This window comes from Prunus dulcis, chromosome 7 (genome assembly GCF_902201215.1).
Source record: "Prunus dulcis chromosome 7, ALMONDv2, whole genome shotgun sequence".
NCBI lineage: Eukaryota > Viridiplantae > Streptophyta > Magnoliopsida > Rosales > Rosaceae > Prunus > Prunus dulcis.
Window position 1 is genome coordinate 17200083 of NC_047656.1, and position 21791 is coordinate 17221873.

The 21791-nt window shown below is 37.9% G+C and overlaps 3 protein-coding genes across 4 annotated transcripts; 2 read left to right on the forward strand and 1 right to left on the reverse strand.

Moving 5' to 3' along the window:
• Positions 1-959: 959 nt before the first annotated feature.
• Positions 960-7486, reverse strand: LOC117635943 (kinesin-like protein NACK2). The gene is made up of 15 exons (XM_034370337.1): positions 7291-7486; positions 6525-6777; positions 6202-6291; positions 6017-6117; positions 5672-5785; positions 5511-5592; positions 5092-5159; positions 4715-4774; positions 4502-4626; positions 3950-4148; positions 3745-3837; positions 3252-3341; positions 2263-3174; positions 1525-1835; positions 960-1395 (listed from the first exon to the last, which is right to left on the reverse strand). Exons 2-15 carry the CDS (start codon positions 6754-6756, stop codon positions 1068-1070), a joined length of 2805 nt encoding a protein of 934 aa, XP_034226228.1. The 5' UTR covers positions 6757-6777; positions 7291-7486; the 3' UTR covers positions 960-1067.
• Positions 7487-12793: 5307 nt separating this feature from the next.
• On the forward strand, positions 12794-18838 carry LOC117636070 (sucrose synthase). Of its 2 annotated transcripts, none has more exons than XM_034370509.1 (14): positions 12794-12949; positions 14870-15003; positions 15124-15250; positions 15369-15520; positions 15613-15805; positions 15940-16275; positions 16369-16464; positions 16558-16731; positions 16853-16969; positions 17084-17250; positions 17335-17559; positions 17709-18272; positions 18356-18494; positions 18599-18838. In XM_034370509.1, exons 2-14 carry the CDS (start codon positions 14906-14908, stop codon positions 18629-18631), a joined length of 2421 nt encoding a protein of 806 aa, XP_034226400.1. In that variant the 5' UTR covers positions 12794-12949; positions 14870-14905; the 3' UTR covers positions 18632-18838. The 2 variants fall into 2 exon arrangements, with proteins under 2 accessions (XP_034226400.1, XP_034226401.1); XM_034370510.1 differs by lacking the exon at positions 12794-12949 and adding an exon at positions 13668-13974.
• A 1115-nt stretch (positions 18839-19953) lies between these two features.
• On the forward strand, positions 19954-21708 carry LOC117635775 (pectinesterase-like). Its single transcript, XM_034370136.1, has 3 exons — positions 19954-20001; positions 20068-20896; positions 21014-21708. The coding sequence occupies exons 1-3, from the start codon at positions 19954-19956 to the stop codon at positions 21706-21708; spliced, it is 1572 nt and encodes a 523-aa protein (XP_034226027.1).
• Positions 21709-21791: the final 83 nt, after the last annotated feature.

The following is a 21791-nucleotide window of genomic DNA, read 5'->3' on the forward strand; positions in this document are numbered from 1 at the left end:
AGTGTTTATTTATAATATCAATCAAATAAAACCAAAATAAGAATATCAATGATCGAAATATAATTTCAAACAAATGATCAAGCAAGGGAGAGGAAATTACCAGAAGAAGTAGTTGTGGTGGCAATGGAGTTGGCACAATTATGTGTACAATTATACACAACATCCGAAGGTCCAAACTTGCATTTAATCATACATTTTGTCGCACTTCATACACCACAAGGAATAAGATGATCATTTGGAACTACATGATTTGTATTGGAAGGATGGGAGACATCCTCAACTTGACCAAGAGTCTTGCCATTTCGAACCACATTGGTATAAGAAGGATTGATATCAGCTTGAGCTATTGCAAGAACAAGCATGCTCATCAAAACCACAGCCCTCAACACAGCATCCATTGCTCCTCACTTTTCTTTGTTTTTCTTTTTCCTTCAACTCTATTTGATTGTCGAAGTTTGTTGGTGTTGGAAGTGGAAGCTAAAGCCACAGTTTATGGGGAGACCCTTAAACCCTTTGGCCATCTATGGTTCTTTCTAAGCATGATTTGGAGCTAATTACATGAGCTGTAATGAAGCCTAGATTGAAGCGATACATGCATGACTATCCTTTTTAGCATAATTGAAGGTGTCTCTTTTGATTTCATGGCGATGACCAGTGAAGACCACCCACAGTTCAGTCCAAAATATTTCTCTGGTGAGCCTCAAATTTTTATTAATTGCTGGATGTAATTCAGGCGGTTTTGTATTCATAATATATATTCTGAGCTGTGTGTATATTTGGTTTCTCATTCTAGGGAGTTAAAGAGGATCCGTGTTGTATTTCTTCTATTTCAGTTTTCAAACAAAAGAAAAGCCATAGTAATATCCGAGTGTAAAAAACATCCATGGTGACGGTCGCACCGGAAGATTACTCTAAGGCTGGGAGGCTTTCAAGCAAGCCCTCAAGGTTGGCAATATTACTACTAAAATAACCATTTACATTCATTGAAATTGCAAATTAGTACATACATCACAAGTCTTGTTCCTGGATGCACAGCTTACATAACAAAAAAAATTTACACTACTGTTTTACAGATTCAAGAGATTTGATATCAAGTTCCAGCCCATCCATGTTTTCTTATCAAAAGGGTGTGCAAAATTGAGTTCAAACATCTCCTTGCTAACATGTTCACCAGATTCACAGAAGCCCACCAGCTTGGCAACAATTTCAGCACTTTCTTGTACATGTTGCATGTTATGAGGATCTGTCCACAATTTGTTCACCAGTTGCAGCCTCCTCTGTTTTCCTCCTGGTGGAATCTCCCATTTCACATATAGCATTTCTCTTTCATCTGCTGTCAGTTTAGAACTCACCCTCTTAGCTAAATATTCTCTTTCTTGCTTTAGAGCCTTGATGCTGCAAAATCCATACATCCAACCAAACATATTGTCACAAGTTCACAAATCAATAAATATATCAGCAGATTATTACAAGTACTGTTGGTTAGTCTTATAAGAGGATTAAAACTACTTGGGATGTATGTACCTAGCTGAGACTGAGCCTGCAGGTTCATCGCCTAAAAGTGCCGGACTTGCATTGCCAAGATCCGAGAAGTGTCTCTCCAGCCATTGCAATCTTCGAAGTTCCACTTCCATGTAAATCTGATCAGTAGGGTCTCCCTTGAATAACATATAAAATTGTGTGCGGTGTATAATTGAAACATGGCACAAATGCCACAGCATGACAATTTCCTTCCTCTCCTCCTCAAAAGTCAGCTGCCATGTCTCAGGAAGAGATTCGTCAATTTTATCAGGCTCATCAACTCCAGCTTCTTGATCTTCCTCCAATGCAATAACCTAAAAACCATATATACCATTAAGAAATGGTGAAATAGAGTAATGATTGTTTATCCCTTATTTTTTCCTCCTAGCCGAGTTAAGCAAAGCATTAGTTGATAGAATTATAAATATTGGGGGGGACAGAAATAAAATGCTCATAATTCTACTGGACGAAAAAAAAATATTCCAGTTTTCAGTCCACATGAGTTACATTGACGGACACAGCTCTACTTATATTGTGAGAGGGCATAGAGGATGAAGGCAAAGTAAATGTCTGACAAAAGGAAATGAACAATTTAAGAAAAGCAAAACTAACAATCTCAAAAGCCAGAAGTTCATGTCCAATCAATATGCATGCATGTATGCTACTTGACTAGTACACCACATTGAACAATGCACAAATTTCTTGTGGTAATTCTATAGCCCTAAGGAAAATGTTTCTTACCTGGCACAGCAGAAGGTGCTTTTGGTATGAAAGCTTCGTCACCCGTTCTTTTAACTCAGTAACATAAGCTTTAATGCTACGTATATTCTCCTCAGCAGCATTCTTGAACAACCTTTGCATTTTCTTCACATTAACTGTGTTTGAATGCTGCACAGCAGGACTTCCCTCTTTGAATGACTTATCGCTCTTTGGTGGAGTAACTTTACATCTCCCAACCACTGTGTCATCACTAGGCATAGCATCGTTGTTCTCAGGCACCTTGTTCTCAGTCTCATATTCCATCACTTTACGAGAAGGGGTCAGGGTTGAGCAAGGGGAGCGAATCAGATGCTGCATGTTTGCACTATTGCTCAAGTTGAAAGGAAGGATCTTTTTCTTTTTTGACGGAGTCTTGCATTCTGAAATTTCCTCACTATTTGTAAAAGAAAACACCAGCTGGTCTATAGATTTCTGAACATTCTCAAGCTTCCTTTCTAAAGATTGAATATCTTTTGCCTGAGATTTCCATCGAGTGATTTCATCTTTCAGGTTGGCCCCATCTCCTGTCACAGATTCGTCAGCAATGGATCTAACAGCTTGTATGTCCTTTATTTCGGACAGCAGCTTTGCTATAGTTTCAGCAGTTTCTTTATTTCCCAGCTGATGGGAAGCTACCTCCTTATGCAGTACTTCAAGTGCTCGATTTGCCTCATCACCAAGCTGCCTCTGTCGTTCATCGAGCTTTCGGATTTCATGCACAAGCATGGATGGGTCTGTAGAAGTAACTGATCTTCTCACCATTGCCTTCCTTTGAACTGGAGCTCTGGTCTGAGACTGTGGAGTATCGCTACTATGAATAGGAACTGTTTCATTCTCTCCAGGAAAAGAAAGACACCTGGCGACTTGAGCAGAGGGCCCAAATTGGTTCGATTCCTGAAATTTTATATGTCAAACAATTAAGTTAATGCATGTGCATAAAAATCATAAACATACACAAACAATACTAGTACCTTCAGCACTTTCTTTACTTTGCGTTCTGATTCAAGTTGTGACTGTGCAAGGTCTCTTTCTCGCTTTAGCTCTTCCATTTCCCTCTCCATCTGTAAAATGAAGTTTCTTTACATTTAGGAGTAATCACATAGATAGAAGGATGCCATTTATGTTCAGTTCTTTCTTTGTGGTGTGGGGGCAAGGAGGAATTATCCTTTGCCACGTCCTTTTCTGGTTGATAGAAATTATATGAGCAAAAATGATCAAGTCAATGACCATGACCTTTATAAAGGCCTTCCCATAAACTGAATAGTACCTTTGCCACTATTTCGTATTGACCTTTTCTGTTCGATAGAAATTATATGAGAAAATATGACTTTGAATTCAAGTCAATGACCAAGACCTTTATAAAGGCCTTCCCATCAATTGAACAGTATCTCTAGGACTCAAGGTTGACTAGCATCCTGCATATTTGATGAACATAGAAAAACCTTGTATTTCTAAGCACCATACCTGTTTGATTTTCAAGTCCTTTTCTTCTAGTATAGACATAAAATAGGAAGGCCCTGGACTTCGTTGCTCTGCTTCTAGTCTGGCTATTTCCTTCTGCAAATTATGCATACGAGGTAAGGCTGGCTTTATCTTAAACCCATTTACAATAAATGAATAATGAGGTTCCACAATCTAGAAGAGAAGGAATTGCTGTTAATTATTGTACCATGTTTATTTTCGCAGTATTAGTGACTTCCTTGGCACTAGTTGCAAATGAGAGCGTGTTCCTTGTTTGCTCTACATGACTTAAGGCTGGGCTTATGGTACATATAATGGCTGTCCGAGCATTTCCCCCAAGTGAAGACTGCAGTATTCGTGTAAGTTTTGAATCCCTGTATGGTATGTGACCACATCTTTTCACACCACTGCAAAAAAAAGAACTTGTGAGACAATCAATCGCGTGCACTTACATGTTCAACAAATTACGAAGCCTTGAAAGTCTCCACAATTGTCCCCAAAAAGTAATTTTCATTTTGGGATGCCACTGATGAGCAGGGACTTTCGTGCTCACAGATGAGTATCATATCATGACTCTTTGTGTGTGTGTGTGTGAGTAAATTGGAGCTTTCCTTGCTAAAATGACAATAAGTAATTTTCTAAAACTTTTTTGGCCTGCAAATCAAAGGGCAGGTTTAGGATAAGTTGAACTTCGAAGTATAGCTCTATAGTAACAAAAACTACAGAGTTTCTAACCTAGGAACATTTGGCACTTGCTTACCTTAGCTTCCTGATAACGGTTGTGAGAGTCAACAAGCTACGGTTAATGTGACTACCTTCCTTCAATCTTGTACCATCTGCATTTGTTTGGGAGGCACGTTCACTTCCAGCAAGGTCCACAAGATTCTGCAGAATTCCAGAATTCTATTCAAATTCTAGTGAAGAAAACTGCATTGTTGTTCAATACCAAAAACCTGAGTGTGACTAAACATACCAAACTGGCTCCAAATGACTTCACAGACCCTGAACTCTCCCGGAGGCTGCTTTCGATGGTCTGAAAAGAAAAGGAAAAAAAGGAATCATTAATTCTATCCTTATTCATGGACCAGTCAAAATGCTTATATGCATGCTGGCTCATGTCTGCAACCTATGACATTAATTATGCAGAGGTAAAATGATAAAGCTATCTACATGCCTGCAACAATTGAACATTGCAATCCTAAATTCCAACTCAAGGAAGGAAAATTCAAGAATAAAGGAGGATGTGACAAGTTCATAATGCAGTATTCATACAAGCTCAATATTATAGTTTACCATTCATAGAATATTTATTTTAAGAAAGAAAATCTAAGGAAAAGTTCATCAGTATACCAGCCTGATTATCTGGTGCGACCTTGAGCTTTTATCATTTAGGGCAGTTTCACCCACTTGCCTTTGAGCTGCAAAGACAACTTTTGCAATTAAAAGATCATACAAAACAGAGAAGATAATACAAGGATCATCTTACCCAGTGCAGGAAGTTTTTTACATTTTGTCACCAATTCTGATTCATGTGGTAAATATAAAAAAGCATAGATGCTACGTTAAATCATGGAATACAAGACTTAATAATTGTACAAGAGATATGAAAATGGGAAAATATGTTCACTGGATGATAAGAATCTGATAGATACAACACATTTATTTATTGGAACAACAATACTACAATAGTAAAGCCTGAATTCCAAAAGTCACCTCGTATGTTGGCCAAACACCTTACAATTTTCAATGAACTTAAATTAACAGATTACCTTCACATGTTTCAATTAATTGCCTCAAATGTTGGCCATCCTGAACAATTTGTTCTTGTGTTTTGTCCACAATGGTCCCTTTCTACATTCAAAAAGGGCATGAAAAGTTAACATGAAAAAGAATCCATAAGATCTTCATTAGGAAAATTTATAGTAAGTACCTCAGCGTCATCCAAAAGCCGCAGTGAAGTAGATTTGCGTTTCAGAAGGTCAACAACAGTTTCATTGTAGATCTCCAAAGCAGAAAATTTCAAAACAAAGTCCCTCTCCGGCGTCTATGAGATAAAAAAAAGATAGCAACAAAGGCAAAGTACTAAAAGGTTATAGGAATTTCCATGCATTTATGTTGGTAAATGTTCAACATGATTCATCTTGAAGTAATTTGTCATGTACGCAGTGTTTTTTCATGCTACTTTCCGATGATCCTAAAACTTTGCCCTTGCAATATGAAGAGGATTCCAATTCCAAAAACCATATAAAACATATTGGTATGAACAATGACTTACATTCTTGATGTGCTCGAAGATGTCTCTCACAGCATGTTCAGTGATTCCTCTCATGGTAAATGTCTTACCACTACTAGTCTGCCCATATGCAAAAATTGTTGCTGCCAGAAAAATAATGTGGAAATGTTGGAATTGACAAAAGACCTTTTGGCACATTATGAAACGTATCTAAATCTACAAGTTACCATTCATTCCTGTAAGTGCAGATAAAGCAACATCCTTGGCTCCTTCTTCATAGACCTTTTGAGTTGAGCACATTGGGCCAAAAACCTTATCTGGCACATGCAAATAACAACAAAACCAATTATTTGAGTAAAAACAACTCTGCTCAGAGAGTCACCCCCTAAAGAAAAAACAAAAAGTACTTTCTTAAGGAAAACGAAAACATTACAACAGTTGTATCTCAAAATATTTTCACAAATCCAAACTTCTATGCTGTTGTCAAAGGTAACATAATAAGACCGGTGAAAGCACAAGAAGAACATAAAACTTTTGATGTAAGCTATACCAAAGGTGTATGGGTTTGCAGGCCGCTCATGATTTGGATTCTTGAAAACAATAGTGTGCTCATCCAGGCAGTCCCAAGCAATAAGATCGTACATTGCTTGCTCTCTCCGGTTAAGCGGCCTCAAACGAACAGTGACTAAAATTTTCTCCTCGTGAACTTTTGAACCACCCGGAGTGGAATAAAGGTTCCTTCGGATTTTAGACAATGGTGTTGCCGGTGTCCCAGGCATCATCTTCACTTACTAGCCTCCTCTCTACAATACCACACATTTTATATCTTAGTGGATAGCTCTAAGCACAAGACGTCATCATCAAAGTAATTCATTTATTGTGCAACGTAAGTTATCAGGTGCAGAACACTCTGATTTCAGTAACAATAAAAATTTCAATGATCTCATCTGGTTCTTGATAGAAATTAAACTAATTCTTGGATTGCAAAACTTAGCAGAAAAAAATTGGGGAGAAGGAAACCCTAGCTTCAGGAACAAAATCAAGCATTGGCATAAAGAAATCACGTTCACATCCTAATCTAAAATCTAAAACACTAGACAGAAACTGTCAGACTTGTTTCGAATTCTTGAACTGAAAAGTAAAAACTACTTTTCAAAAACAAAAACAAAATTTGAAAAGAAATCAGTGCATTGTACATCAAGCTTCAAGAATCTACAGCACTGAGATCATCAGAAACAAAAACAACGACAACAAAAAAACAAAAAACAAAAAAACAAAAAACAAAAAGAGAGCCCTAGAAAGAAAGAAATGCTTACAGTAAAAATGGAGTTCTTGAAGATTGAGAGATAAACAGTTGTTGAAGTCCAGAGTGCCAGTGAAGAAGGAGACTATATTATCGAAATGCTAAGAGGTCTGTGACTTTGCCGTCAAGTTCAGAGAGAGAGAGAGAGAGAGAGAGGCGGAGATGGCAGAGTAACGGCTATTTGAGCACTTCTGTTATTAATTTGGTTATTTTTTCCGTTTGCTTAGGCGCACCTGAGAGAAAAAGCAATAGATATTCATTTCCTTTTTTTGAATTTCTGGCGCCTGAGGTTGCCGCACACGCGTCACACGTGCACTGGTTACGTTCTGAGTTTCAACTTTCAACGGAAAACGGGTCATTAATGCCAAAACGTCCGGCTCCAAAATACGGGCCAAACCCAAAAAAGAAAATACCGGCCAAGCCCGAAGAACATAAGTAACCGGGCCCGAACAAAAATAAAGCCCAAAAGGAAGGGCAGGCATGTAAAGAAAAGTCAAAGCTCCCGTCAAATCTGAAAGTAACTTTAGATCCAAGCCAACCAAAGTGCAAGCAAAATTCTAAACCTACAAACTTTTTTCTGATAAAGAAATGTGCAACAAGTCAAATTTTCTAAACCTCTTTCTGGTTGAACAGTTCCATTTTGTTAGGATTGTTTGTTGGTGTGGCAACTAGGAAGACTACAAACTATGGGTCATTATATATGTCACTTTTAATTCTATGACCAAAAGAGAGAAGAAAAAAAAAACATATAAGTAGGGATGTCAAACTTGTTTTCCCTCTTTTTGTGAAATCAAAGATAAACGAATTAGGGCCTTAATTATGGGAGTCGTAATATTCTTATTTTTGTCAAGGAATCATTGAACAATATGACACTAGTATTTCGTGTTTTACCAAAGTTACCATACATACGTTATAGTTGATTTCAAACAACTGATCACGTGATGAGCACGTTATAGTGTGCATATTGCATTTTTTGAATTCTCTGCAATTTAGAGGAGCTGAAACCACCAGCGACGGAACAAATACAATGAGCCGGGATGTTGAATGTGGTATGTGAAGCTTGCTTTTCTTCTAATTGCCAAACCAAACAAACACATGCATGCTGCATCTGGATATCTGACAAATTTGACAGAAAAGGACGGCATGCAGAGCCTTTTTCTCTTCCCCTGATATATATTTTCTTTCATTTTTCTACGCCCCACTTGAAGAAAGGTCCTACCACTTTCACTTTGGATTTAACCTGGCCATACTTTTCCTTAGGATATAATTATAATCTTAATCAAACAATAAAAATGGTTATGTTATTAGGCTAAATAGTTCAAAGAGGGGCAATAAGTTCAACCATAGATATCCACCAAACAAAAAGGAAAAACATGTTCCAAGTATAATCAACATAGCCTTTAAGTGCAAGAGAAGTAATTTGCACCAAACCACCAATGGAGAGCCATAATTTGAGATCGGTACCCCCACAAAATCATTCAAACAACCCACACATAACATTGGGAGTGAATTATGACCTAACTCCTTGACATGATCTCCCTATAGAAATTAGGATTATTTGGAGACACTAAGCATTGTGACCTCAAACCCTTCATATTTAGATTAGAGATGCTATATATGCCCGTGCATTCCTTTTTTCGGTACAAAGTAATTTTGGGCAAATTTTAAGGTGCAATCGCTCACAAATCACATGTGTTTGGTAAGTAAATTTAGTTGTTTGTGTAAATGTTTGAAATAATAAGCTTAAGTTTATAGCTCGCTCCATATTCACTCTTACCTACTAATTACATGCAAGTTACGAAGTAATTAAAAATTATTTCAATTACATGACATTACCATAGCGAGGGGCTAACTTTTAAACCTGGATTTCGGGATTTCAGTGCGTCACAATGCTATATTAGCAATTTTTTTGGGTGACTTTTTCTAAGACCATATATAGTGCTAGGTTATTTTACAAGTTTATGTCTAAGTAAGAAGAAAGGGCCATGATTGGGTCCTTGTACCTGGTGGAGGGTGGCAAGGTGCTTAAGATAGAGAACAGGGGATTGCATGTTGGTGGTCATCCTCTGTCTTAGTTGATCATTGATGGATCACATTTGTATTGCAAGTTGCAAATTGTTTGTTCAAACTTAAGAGAAACAATTTCCTGCGGTAGGGGAACACCAGAACATGCGATTAAGGAAAATAATAACCCATTAATCCAACGTCATATGTTATGATTTATGATGTTTTTTAATATTATTATTTGTTGAGAAATTATGATTTGTTGTGAGGTTGATTGAGATGAGGGCTTTGTCTAGGGGATAATACTGATTAGAGGCCACAACAGATACTTGCATCACTAATTTAGATATAGGCAGGTGGGTTATCTCAACATCAATGACACAGCACAAAATTTAGGTGTAGTACTCTCAACATGTATATGACTTGTTTATAGAATTGAGAACATTTGGTTCTACAAACAAATTTTTATTTCTTTCTTCCCAAATAAAATACTTGATCTTAAAATGACTGGATTGATTTTGAATTGGATAGTCTAACTTTAGTATCTTGAATTGGATGCTCTAACTTTGATACTTTGGGTTGGCCGATTGACTATGGTTAGATACTCTAACTTTAAGATGGAATCGAAATACATAAAGAAGTGATTCCAATGAAGTCGAAAAGGGAACTCAATAAAGCAAAAGTTTGAAGCCATGAAAGCAAAAAACGGAACTTGGTGAATCAAAAACGGAATTCTACAAAGCCAAAAACATGCATCGTGTTTAACAATTACAAATAAGAATTGTGTAAAAATCGAACTGCCTAATTAAGTTCGATCACAAAAAAGATAGCGTGTTGAGAATATCGAGTCATGAATTGAGAATTCTAAACTTTACACGACAATAGAAAATTTGTTGGCCCTGCCCTTTGTTTTAAGACTTAATAATATAAATAATTTGCTATCTTAGAATGAATGCATATAAAACTTGTTTATCTTATTTTCAAGTTTTAATTAAGAAAATTCAAAATGGGCCACATCATACTTAGAAACGTGAGTAAAACTCGAACTACCTAATTCCATGTTGAAGTTGAGTTGAACAGTTCGAAATCATTTTTGTTAAGCATGGTTTTCAAACGAAAGTGGTCATTGTTTTTCTAATAATGCTTTGATTTTGATGATTTGAAAGTGGAATTTCCAATGTTTTGATGCTTTGACGTGAGCCGGAAGGCAATTCATGATGCCATGTATGGACCTGTGGCTATATACCTACGACTCTATGTGCCAACTAGGATTTGGACACAAGTATACTTCAATTCAATTGGAGAATTACAATTTATGGCAGCCCAACAAATTAGAACACTCCTTGAAAGGCAGATGCCAGGGTTGGACTTGGAGTGGTCCCCAAGCTCTATCAAATGTACACTATCAAGCTCTATATTTCCTTGTCAAACATTTAACCTTATTATTATTATTATTATTATTTCAATGCTATTTTATTTTATTGGTCAAATACTAAAGATTCGTATATAAAATAAAAATACTAAAAAATCGTTATCAAATATATCTCTAATATAAGCGAGTGACGCATATATTAGTGGAACCTACTTCTATTAGATAGATAGTCATCACAATAGTCAATATATATGATAGTAGTATTGGTGAGAGAGAGTCATGTCTTCTGTACTCAAAGTTGGTGTTCCCTTTTTGTTCCTTCACTATTTACTTGACACGTGTCTTTTGATATGAGAGAGTTAATTCTAGTTCTTATATATATATATATATATATATATAATTAATTAATTAATTAAGAACGCCCCAAAATAGCAAGGAAGTACGAGGCGTACGTTAGACTGTTGTAGAATTTAAAATACCTAATTTTCTTGTTCATAAGTACACAAAACTTAAAACCGTAGTCACAAAACAGCGTCCGCCAAAACCACTAATGGCTAGTAATAGGCAGCCAATGGATTTTGAAGCGAGACTCGCTCTTCCTCGTTTTGATTTTTCCAACGTAATAATTAACACCATGCTTCTTTTTTTATTCTTTACGTACAAATACAAACACCCCAAAACCAAGAATTTACGTTTAAAAAAGCACACCGAATCATGCCGCGTCAGCCACCGAAAACCTCTCAGCCTATTGTCTCCGTTATGACTCATGAGAAAGAAAAAACCATCGACGATGGGTAGCATGTGACCCACCCACTCACCTATTTGGTACAATGGCCCCACGGCCTACGTGCCACGTAGGGACCGCACTATATCCAAAATCCTGGCTGCCATGTGTGCATACGCCACCCACTTCACCTTCGCCCACTGAGATTCTATCAGTCGTCCAATCAAAAAATGCCACGTCACGGGAGCAAAGAAGATCTTGGAATTTCGTTTTGCTCTACTCATTTCCGACAGAGTGACGTGTCGCCCGGCACCGTAAACGCAGCGTAACTGGCGCGTTCGAACTTTCGTCCAGAAGAGCTCAGCCGCTTCCACGTTTTGGTTAGACAGGTAATTAGAAGTAATTAATTACGGTGGAACGTAAAACTACGAAAATACCCTTGTAGCACACCAGCCAAAGCCAGTCACTTTTTGCAGCGTTGAGTCAAGGAAAACAGGAGCCATAGAAAGAAGAGATATTTAGTGATATACCTATTTCTACCACTAATATTATAAATAAACCCTACACAATTGAATTCCTATAAATAAATCCAAAAAAAATCCAAAAAATGATAGCTAGCCTTATTGAATTTAATATTGATTATTAAATTACTTTGATGTCCTATTGAGTGCTTTGGGTATTTTTATGAGATTTTGGGGTTGGGCTTGTTTTAAGAAATTGATGGCAGTTTTGTAATTTATAAGAAGTTAAAAGCTTTTTTGTTATGTTGTAAATGGACTTTGGGTGTGTTTCTAAAGTCCATTTTATATAGGGTATTTTTATAATTTGGGCCCCCATATTGAGTATAATAGTGAATCCCCCTAAAAAGAAAACCAAGCCAGGACACGTTATGCATATGTACTTGATACAAGAAAAAAAGGATGGATGCAATGTTAGGTTAACCCCGGCAGTGAGTCTGCTTCATTAAATTCAACTTCGAATTCTCTTACTCGTTCGTAATTTAGATCATTTGTATCAAAAAATTAAAAGGTATAAAAAATAATTGTAATAAATAATATAATAATCGTACAGGGCCTACTACAGGCTACATAAACTAGGACAGAAAGTGAGAGAGGAATTAAGAAAGGGGTTGAAGAAGAAAGTGGATAAGAGGAAAAGTAAAGCGGTTTTGTGAAAGCAACAAGAAAACCACAGGAGGGTATGACAGTGGTTTTGTATTTTTCACGAAACAGAGGCACTTTTTTTTTTTTTTTTTGAATTAATTTGTGTCAATTTGAAGATTAAAAATGAAGTCAATTACCCACCAGGAAGGTGGAAGTGGGAAGACAATCATGTGTCATGGAGATATGACCTTTCTCTCCTCCCCCATAATATAAAAGGGTTGTTTGCTCCTCCTTCTCCTCCATTCCATTTCTCATTCCTTTCTTCATTTCTATCATTCTTTGCGTTTTGTGTATTGAACCCCTGCGTTCACTATTCTTTCTTCAATTCGTTCTTTTCATTCATTTGTTTCTCCTCTCTCTCATTACTGAAGAACATTGGTTGGCTCTAAATACTTGGTGGCATTCCAAGGTAATGTTATTGTAGTGTTATTTTATATACATCCATTGATTGATCTTTATGTTTTGTTTTCAAGGAAGAAAAAATCGAACAACCATTTTAATCAACTTAGCTACGAACTCCTTTAAATGCATTATTATGTTTCAAGCTTAATTTGACACATTATTTGTTCTCAGTCGGTTTCACGTCACCTCCAATGATTGCTCCCATTAGCTACATTATAGTATGATGGGATTCAGGATATTCTTCAAACATATCCTCTTATCTTTTTTTATTATAATGTGTGTGCCCATATAAATATAGTGTATAAATGTGTATACGCATAGTATAGTAATTAAAAAACATTAATCCAAAACCAAAGATTGGATTACATTAAACCCATGAACCCAATGGGCTAGAATTGTAGGGTTTTATAGGGAACAACAACTCCAAAATCTAGAAGTGGCCAAAAGTCCGACTTCTGAATCATCACCCAACAAGCACCTTCTCCGATTAGACCCATGCATGCCCCTCTTTCTCTGCACTTTACCTGATCGCCACATATTTATTTTTTAATTTCACACCTTAATTCCATGAATTTGGTGCCTTCAATGGAAAAAAAAAAAAACATAAAACATAAAATCCCAATGGATTTTTCTTGTTGCTCAAGACCGACAAAAAAAGGCAAATGCTTGAATATCAAGGCTTAAAATTAAACAGCACAAAATTGATTAATCCTCTAATTTCTTTCCATATAAATCCTATCATATCCCATTTTCAATTTGTGGATTTACGAAATTACCCTCGTTTTTTGATGACTTCTTCGGGTAAGGAATGAGACTGGTAAAATGGATAAAATAGATTTCCGACCATTGCCACTGCCCTTATTATCGTACGCTCCAAGTTCTTTTTAACTTGCTCGTTTTGGTTCGCGGTTCCACGCTATAAAGTGGCCACCAGCTTTGTTCATCCACCAAACCACATCATTTCTCTTCTTCTCGTTTCCGAAGGCTCTCTCTCTCTCTCTCTCTCTCTCTCTCTCTGTGTTCTTTGTCTAGGTACACCTCCTTTTCTCTTCCCATTTTTATTTTTCCTTGTGTTCTTGTTCGTCTTGTTGGGTTATTTCTTTAGGCTATATGGTCTTTGCCCTTTTTTTCTTTTGGTTCATCTGCCAAATCACATAGATCAATGCCTTTTGAAAGTAGGGTTGAGTTTATTTGAGGGTATATACTCTGTTTTTGCTTTTCTGCACCAGTATTTTGTGCAGATCTCTGTTTTTAATTTTTTTCAGTCTGCTTTTGTTTGTTGAAAGTGAAAAAACTGTATATCTTTTTGACTGGTTGGCTTGTTTCAGTTCAACAAGCAACCAGTAGAAGAAGTGTTTTTCTTTCATCTTGTTGGTCTTTTTCAGCTTCTCTTTTGGAGAAAAGATTGATTCTTGTCAACATTTGCCAAATGCACCATTTTTATTTTTCTTCTTCTTTTTGATAAAAAGCGTTTTCTCTGCTTTTGCTAAGCACCCTTAATTATTAATATTATAAGCCTGGATTTTTATGATGGGCTTGAAGCTTTTTATCTGGTAGCCACTCTGCAAATCCTTTATGGGTGCATCTAATTATTACATAATTAAAATCAGCGGTTACGCTGCTACAGATTACCTCGATCTTTTTTTAATTATTCTTAACCACTATTTAAGGTTGCATCTTTGTTCAACCGCACTGCTCTAATTAACGTTTGTGTGAGGTGGTTGGTGGATGGTGTGTTTGGTTTTGAAAAACCAAAGAAATCTTAGTCTTCTAGAATAATGTATAAATAATAATAATATTATTATTATTATTGTAAAGTCTTCCTATTAATGTTGGAATTATTGACTTGGTGGTGATTATCCATCTCTTTTTTATTGCGAAGCTTCTGGATAACTTGTTATACTCACGACTTGCTTTGTACTTACAGTTTTTGAAGGTTCTCTGATTTACCAATCTGCTATCAATGGCGGAACGTGCCTTGACCCGTGTCCAAAGCCTCCGCGAGAGGTTGGACGTGACTCTCTCTGCTCACCGCAATGAGATTGTTGCCCTGCTTTCAAGGTATTGTATCTATGATCACAAAAGGGTTTTTGTTAAATGTATACAAAAAGACCATTTTTGTTTGCTTGGATCACTAAAAATTTAAGGTTGCTAATGTGAGAGGGGTTGTTAATATTGCAGGATTGTAAACAAGGGAAAAGGGTTTATGCAGCCCCATGAGCTTGTTGCTGAGTTTGAAGCAATTCCTGAAAGTAACAGACAGAAGCTCTTGGATGGGGCTTTTGGTGAAGTTTTGACACACACCCAGGTAAACTTATCAGATCACATTTAATTATAATAATTATTTCTGGGTTCATTGAGGAATTTTGTGATTTTAACCTTTTTTTTTTGTTTTTTGTTTGTTTGTTTGTTTGTTTGTCATGTAGGAAGTTATTGTTCTACCCCCATGGGTGGCTCTTGCTGTGCGCCCAAGGCCTGGTGTTTGGGAGTACATCCGTGTGAATGTCGACGCACTTGTTGTTGAGGAGCTGCAGGTGCCTGAGTACTTGCACTTCAAAGAGGAACTTGTTGATGGAAGGTAGATTTTTGGTTTTTAATGTTTAATTTGGTTCTTGATCTGTTTGTTCTGCTGTTTATGATGTTAATAATCTGAGCTGCTTTCGATTGCAGTGCCAATGGCAACTTTGTGCTTGAGTTGGACTTCGAACCATTCAACGCTTCTTTCCCCCGCCCAACTCTTTCCAAGTCCATTGGAAATGGCGTTGAGTTCCTCAACCGTCACCTTTCTGCAAAGCTCTTCCATGACAAGGAGAGCATGCACCCACTGCTCGAATTCCTCCGAGTTCACTGCTACAAGGGCAAGGTTTGTTTTCCTTATACTGATCGATTTCTCTCATTTACAGACTTATCATCATTGATTTGATACTAAATACCCCTTGCTGATCTCTTGATTTAATTGTCTTTTTTTTTGTTATTTTGTTGTTGTTGTTGCTGCAGAATATGATGCTGAATGACAGAATTCATAATGTGAATGAACTCCAACATGTTCTGAGGAAGGCAGAGGATTACCTCTCCACAATTGCCCCAGAAACCCCTTACAAGCAATTTGAGGACAAGTTGCAAAAGCTCGGTTTGGAGAGAGGTTGGGGTGACACCGCTGAGCGCGTTCTCGAGATGATCCAACTCCTCTTGGATCTTCTTGAGGCACCTGATCCTTGCACTCTTGAAAAGTTCCTTGGCCAAATCCCCATGGTCTTTAATGTTGTGATCCTTTCTCCCCACGGCTATTTTGCTCAAGACAATGTCTTGGGGTACCCTGACACTGGTGGCCAGGTTAGTTTACAAGCCTGAGGTCTTATGCTTAACATTTTCTTTTTGTGTCTGTTTAGATTACCTGATTTTTGGTTATGGATTATGTTTTTCTAGGTTGTTTATATCTTGGATCAAGTTCGTGCTTTGGAGACTGAGATGCTTAAGCGTATTAAGCAACAGGGACTGGATATCACTCCCCGCATTATTATTGTGAGTTTTGCTTGAAATCTTTTAGCTCCCTTATTCTTGTTGTTTGGTGATATTGTACCTCATTGTGATGGCTTGATTCTGTTTTCTCCCCAGCTCACAAGGCTTCTTCCTGATGCGGTTGGAACCACATGCGGTGAGCGTCTTGAGAAAGTATACAACACAGAGTATTCACATATTCTTCGTGTTCCCTTTAGAACAGAGAAGGGTATTGTCCGCAGATGGATCTCGAGATTTGAAGTCTGGCCCTACCTAGAGACTTATGCTGAGGTGAACTTTTTATTGATACTGTCAGCTGCCATATTTTGTTTCTTGAGTGACAAATGTTCCATTGATTTTTGGTTTTTGCTTGTACTTGGTTCTAAGAAATACCAATTTTTTTTGTTATCAGGATGCGATCCAGGAACTTTCCAAGGAATTACACGGCAAGCCTGATCTCATCATCGGAAACTACAGTGATGGGAACATTGTGGCCTCATTAATGGCACACAAATTGGGTGTTACACAGGTTTGTGATTATTACCATTAGATGTAGTTAGTTATGCCTTTTGATGGCTTTTTCATCTGGGTATATTTTTGTATCTTTATTAGCTAAACACGTTCTTTGGATGTTGTTTTGCAGTGCACCATTGCCCATGCCCTGGAGAAGACAAAGTACCCTGATTCTGACCTTTACTGGAAGAAATTAGATGACAAATATCACTTCTCATCCCAATTTACAGCTGATCTTATAGCCATGAACCATACTGATTTCATCATCACCAGTACCTTCCAAGAGATTGCTGGAAGGTAATATATCTCTTGCCTCACATTTCTTGTATCGATGGTCACATATTTTGGGACCCTAATTTTATGTGCTGTAAATGTTTGCAGCAAGGACACAGTTGGCCAGTATGAGAGCCACACTGCTTTTACTCTTCCTGGGCTTTACCGTGTCGTTCATGGTATTGATGTCTTCGATCCCAAGTTCAACATTGTTTCACCAGGAGCAGACATGAGCATTTACTTCCCATACTCTGAGAAGGAAAAGAGGCTGACATCATTCCACCCTGAAATTGAAGAGCTCCTTTACAGCCAAGTTGAGAACAAGGAACACTTGTAAGTTTCCTTACATCACCTTTGCCTGTAATTGAACATATCTTGTCACATATTCACATATTCCTTACCCTGAGAAATCTTGTCCCTGAAATTATTTTGCTTGTTCTGTAATTGAACATATGCTAATCTGTTTGTTTGTTGCCAATCAGATGTGTGTTGAAGGACAGGAACAAGCCAATCATCTTCACAATGGCAAGGCTGGACCGTGTGAAGAACATTACTGGACTTGTTGAGTGGTATGGTAAGAATGCCAAGCTTAGGGAATTGGTTAACCTTGTTGTGGTTGCCGGGGACCGCCGAAAGGAGTCCAAGGACAATGAGGAGAAGGCTGAGATGAAGAAGATGTATGAGCTGATTGACACGTACAAGTTGAATGGGCAGTTCAGATGGATTTCATCCCAGATGAACCGCGTGAGGAATGGTGAACTCTACCGTGTCATTGCTGACACCAAGGGAGCTTTTGTGCAGCCTGCTGTGTATGAAGCCTTTGGCTTGACGGTTGTTGAGGCCATGACCTGTGGACTTCCAACATTCGCTACTTGCAAGGGTGGCCCTGCTGAGATTATTGTGCATGGCAAATCTGGCTACCACATTGATCCATATCATGGTGATCAAGCTGCGGACATCCTTGTTGACTTCTTTGAGAAGAGCAGGGCAGATCCTAGCCACTGGGACAAGATTTCTCAGGGTGGCTTGCAGCGTATTTACGAGAAGTAAGCACAGCCCTCTTGTGCAGCAACATAATTTTATTGTCATATGCCTTCTAAATTTTCTTACACGTCCTCTGTTTGTGTAGGTATACATGGCAAATCTACTCAGAAAGGCTCTTGACTCTCACCGGAGTTTATGGCTTCTGGAAGCATGTTTCTAACCTTGATCGCCTTGAGAGCCGTCGCTATCTTGAGATGTTCTATGCCCTCAAGTATCGCAAGCTGGTAAACTTATTTGCCTAATGCCATACCCTTTCGTGATTTTCTTGCTTTCCATTAGTTTTCTTCCTTACCATTAATTTTCTAACTTAATGTGTCTTACATTGCAGGCTGAGTCTGTTCCTCGTGCCGAGGAGGAGTGAAGGGAAAGCTAAAGAGTAAATAAAGAGGCGGAAGCATTGGTTGGCTAAGAGTGGAGTTTTCCTCCCTAGTATGAGGATTGTTTTTGGATATATTTTGAATTTTTTTTTTTTTTCATTTCTTTTGAAATTTTCATTTTACATTCCTATTGGAAATGTTTGAACCTGGGTTTTTAACCCCATTAATCAATTGAAGTCAACTTTGCTTTACCTAGTCTTGTTCTGCTATCCAATCACATCTCCTTTTTCACATTTGCTCTTGATTGGTTATTTGCTTTTTGTTGAACCCACTGGTGTTTGTTGTGACTTTTGTTTGGCTTTATCTCTTCTTTTTGTTGAACGCACTAGTATTTGTTGTGACCCAACGCATCATGGTCACAGCGACCCAAAACAAAGAAGAAAAAATTCGTAGCATGGTCACCTAACCTAATTTCTTGAAGAACCTAAGCTAGATTCTTCATAGGTTGGCCTAGATGTAACCTAGTTTTCATTGGGTGCATATGCTCCTTTTGGAGGAAGAAGGTATGCATGGATGAAATTTCCCCAAGAAGTAAGATCTGACCAGTAAGCAAGCAACAACTTTGTGACAAATGGAAAACAATTGCTTACAACTTTAGTGTTTTGAGCTGCTCCATTTCAAAGTTACATAGAGTTTAGCCATCTCTAATCTAACTTCAAATTTTTTTTTTTTTTTTTTTTTTTGAGGTCCTTTCCTATTGAAAGGGGCGATAGCATATTAAACTCACACACACAACACGGATGCTAGGACTCGAACTCAGGACCTTGCCTGAGGGAGTAAATACTTCAAACCACTACACTAGTGGGTCCTTTGCAACTTCAATTATTTTTTGTCAGATACTAATGTGGCAAAAAAAATTGAAGAAAGTGATTTCCGCCCTAAAGAAGTAATACCAAACGAGTACTAACTTTTATGGTAATTTAATTGGGCCTAGCTAATGAGTTTCAATGGGTCTAAAAAAATTGGGCTGGAGTTGCCAGGCCTAGATAAGTTGCTTTCTTTTGTCTTTGGGCTTCAGCATTGGTCAAGTGGAAAACTCACTTTTGTTTTTATTTATTTGTAATTTAGATATGAAAACATATGAGCATGCAACGGACTCACAGGGCACCCCATAAGACGCTATTTCCTCTAATTCTCCAATTAAATGTTGCACCGAAAAAAAAAATTTGTTTTCATAATTTTTTGCTGTCTATAAAACAGTGCACGGCGCTTTTGGTTAGTTTGAATCTTGATTGAAGTACAAAAGTTACAGAAATTTAGAACGAACTCTAAATCAGCAATGAAGCTGTCAAGAAACTGCATCAAGATGAACATGCTTATGTTCTTTCCCTCCTTAACATCTTTGCTTCTAATGGCTTCCTTCTTCTTCTTCCACTTGGGCTTCTCTTTCAGCCACCAAATTCCACACCCAACAATCAAGAACGCTTGCACCACTCTTCTTCACCCATCTCTGTGCTTCACTGCCCTTGCCTCTGCCAAAACCCATGACCATTTCACTGCATTTCATCATCTTCTTGAGGCCAACATCAACCAAACTGTGGCATCTGTGGAAAGTACCAGGCAGAGCATTAAGGGTCTTCTGAAGCTCCAAGATTTGTATTTGCAAGAGAGGAATGCGCTGAAAGATTGTCTAGAGATGTTAGACCAAACCCTTTATGAACTTGGCCAGGCAGTTGATGATTTGCATGGATTTCGTGTGTCCTACGGTAACCTCAAGACTCTTCTTAGTGCAGCTATGACAAATGAGAACACTTGCATTGGTGGGTTTTTTGAATTGGAAGAATTTGATTCAGAAAATCAAATCGGTCTCAAAGGTCACCTCCAAGGCTTGTTGGCTCCCATCTCTGAATTGATGAGTGATTGCTTGGCCATGATCAGATACCAAGAACAAAACCTAAATGAACAGAAGAGGCTTGTTACCAAGAAACCAAAGAAGAGGTTCCCAATGTGGATGCTGCCCGGTGATCGAAATCTGATGCAGAGAGAACCAACAATGAAGGCTGACATTGTTGTTGCCGCTGATGGCAATGGAGATTATGAGACTATTGGTGAAGCACTGAAGATGGCTCCTAACATGACCAGGACCAGGTTTGTGATTAAAATAAAGGCAGGAGTTTACAATGAGACCGTAGAGATTTCCAGAGAAAAGGCTAATATCATGTTGGTTGGAGATGGGATGAACACAACCATAATCACAGGGTCTAAAAGCTTTGCAGACGGATTTTCCACCTTTGCTACAGCCACTTTAAGTAAGTAACAAATTTTCGGTTCAGAAAATTCTTGTGTTCTTGATATTTTTACATGTATTTGAAATTTGACGAGTATTGAATTGACAGTTAAAGAATTTATTGTTCTGATCTTTGCAGCTGTAATTGGGGACAGGTTTTTAGCCAGGGACTTGACCATAACCAACACAGCAGGTTCAAAGAAGTTCCAGGCCGTTGCTGCAAGAGTGACCTCTAACTCTGCCTTTTATCATTGCAACTTCAGTTCTTATCAAGACACCCTTTATGTTCATTCCCTCCGCCAATTCTACCGTGACTGCATAATCGAAGGCACGATTGATTTCATTTTCGGAAATGCAGCTGCAGTCTTCCAAAACTGCACAGTAATTGTTCGAAAACCGATTCCCGGTCAGAAATTGATGATCACTGCTCAAGGGAGAACAGACCCAAATCAAAACACTGGCATTTCGTTGCAGAACTGTACCATTGTGGCTGCACCAGATTTCAACAAGACTGAGAGGCAAAATTTCACAACTTTTTTGGGTAGGCCTTGGAGAAACTATTCAAGGACTATAGTCATGAAGAGCTACTTGGGGGACATGATAAATCCACAAGGGTGGTCAAAGTGGGATGATTATAGCACTGTGGAAACTGTGGAGTACATAGAGTACTTGAATTTTGGACCTGGATCAGATACAAGGCACAGGGTCAAATGGGGAGGCTATAAAAAGAATTGCAGTGAAGAGATTGCGAGGCAGTTTACAGTTGGTTTGTTCTTACATGGAGCAGGTCATTGGCTAAAGACAACGGGCATTCCACTTTCGTATGGTTCATAAGGAAGATAGTGAGAGTGAAACAGAAATGATATATATTTCTGTTATTCTTGAAAATAATGTAGCATTTCCTGCCTCTTAATGTT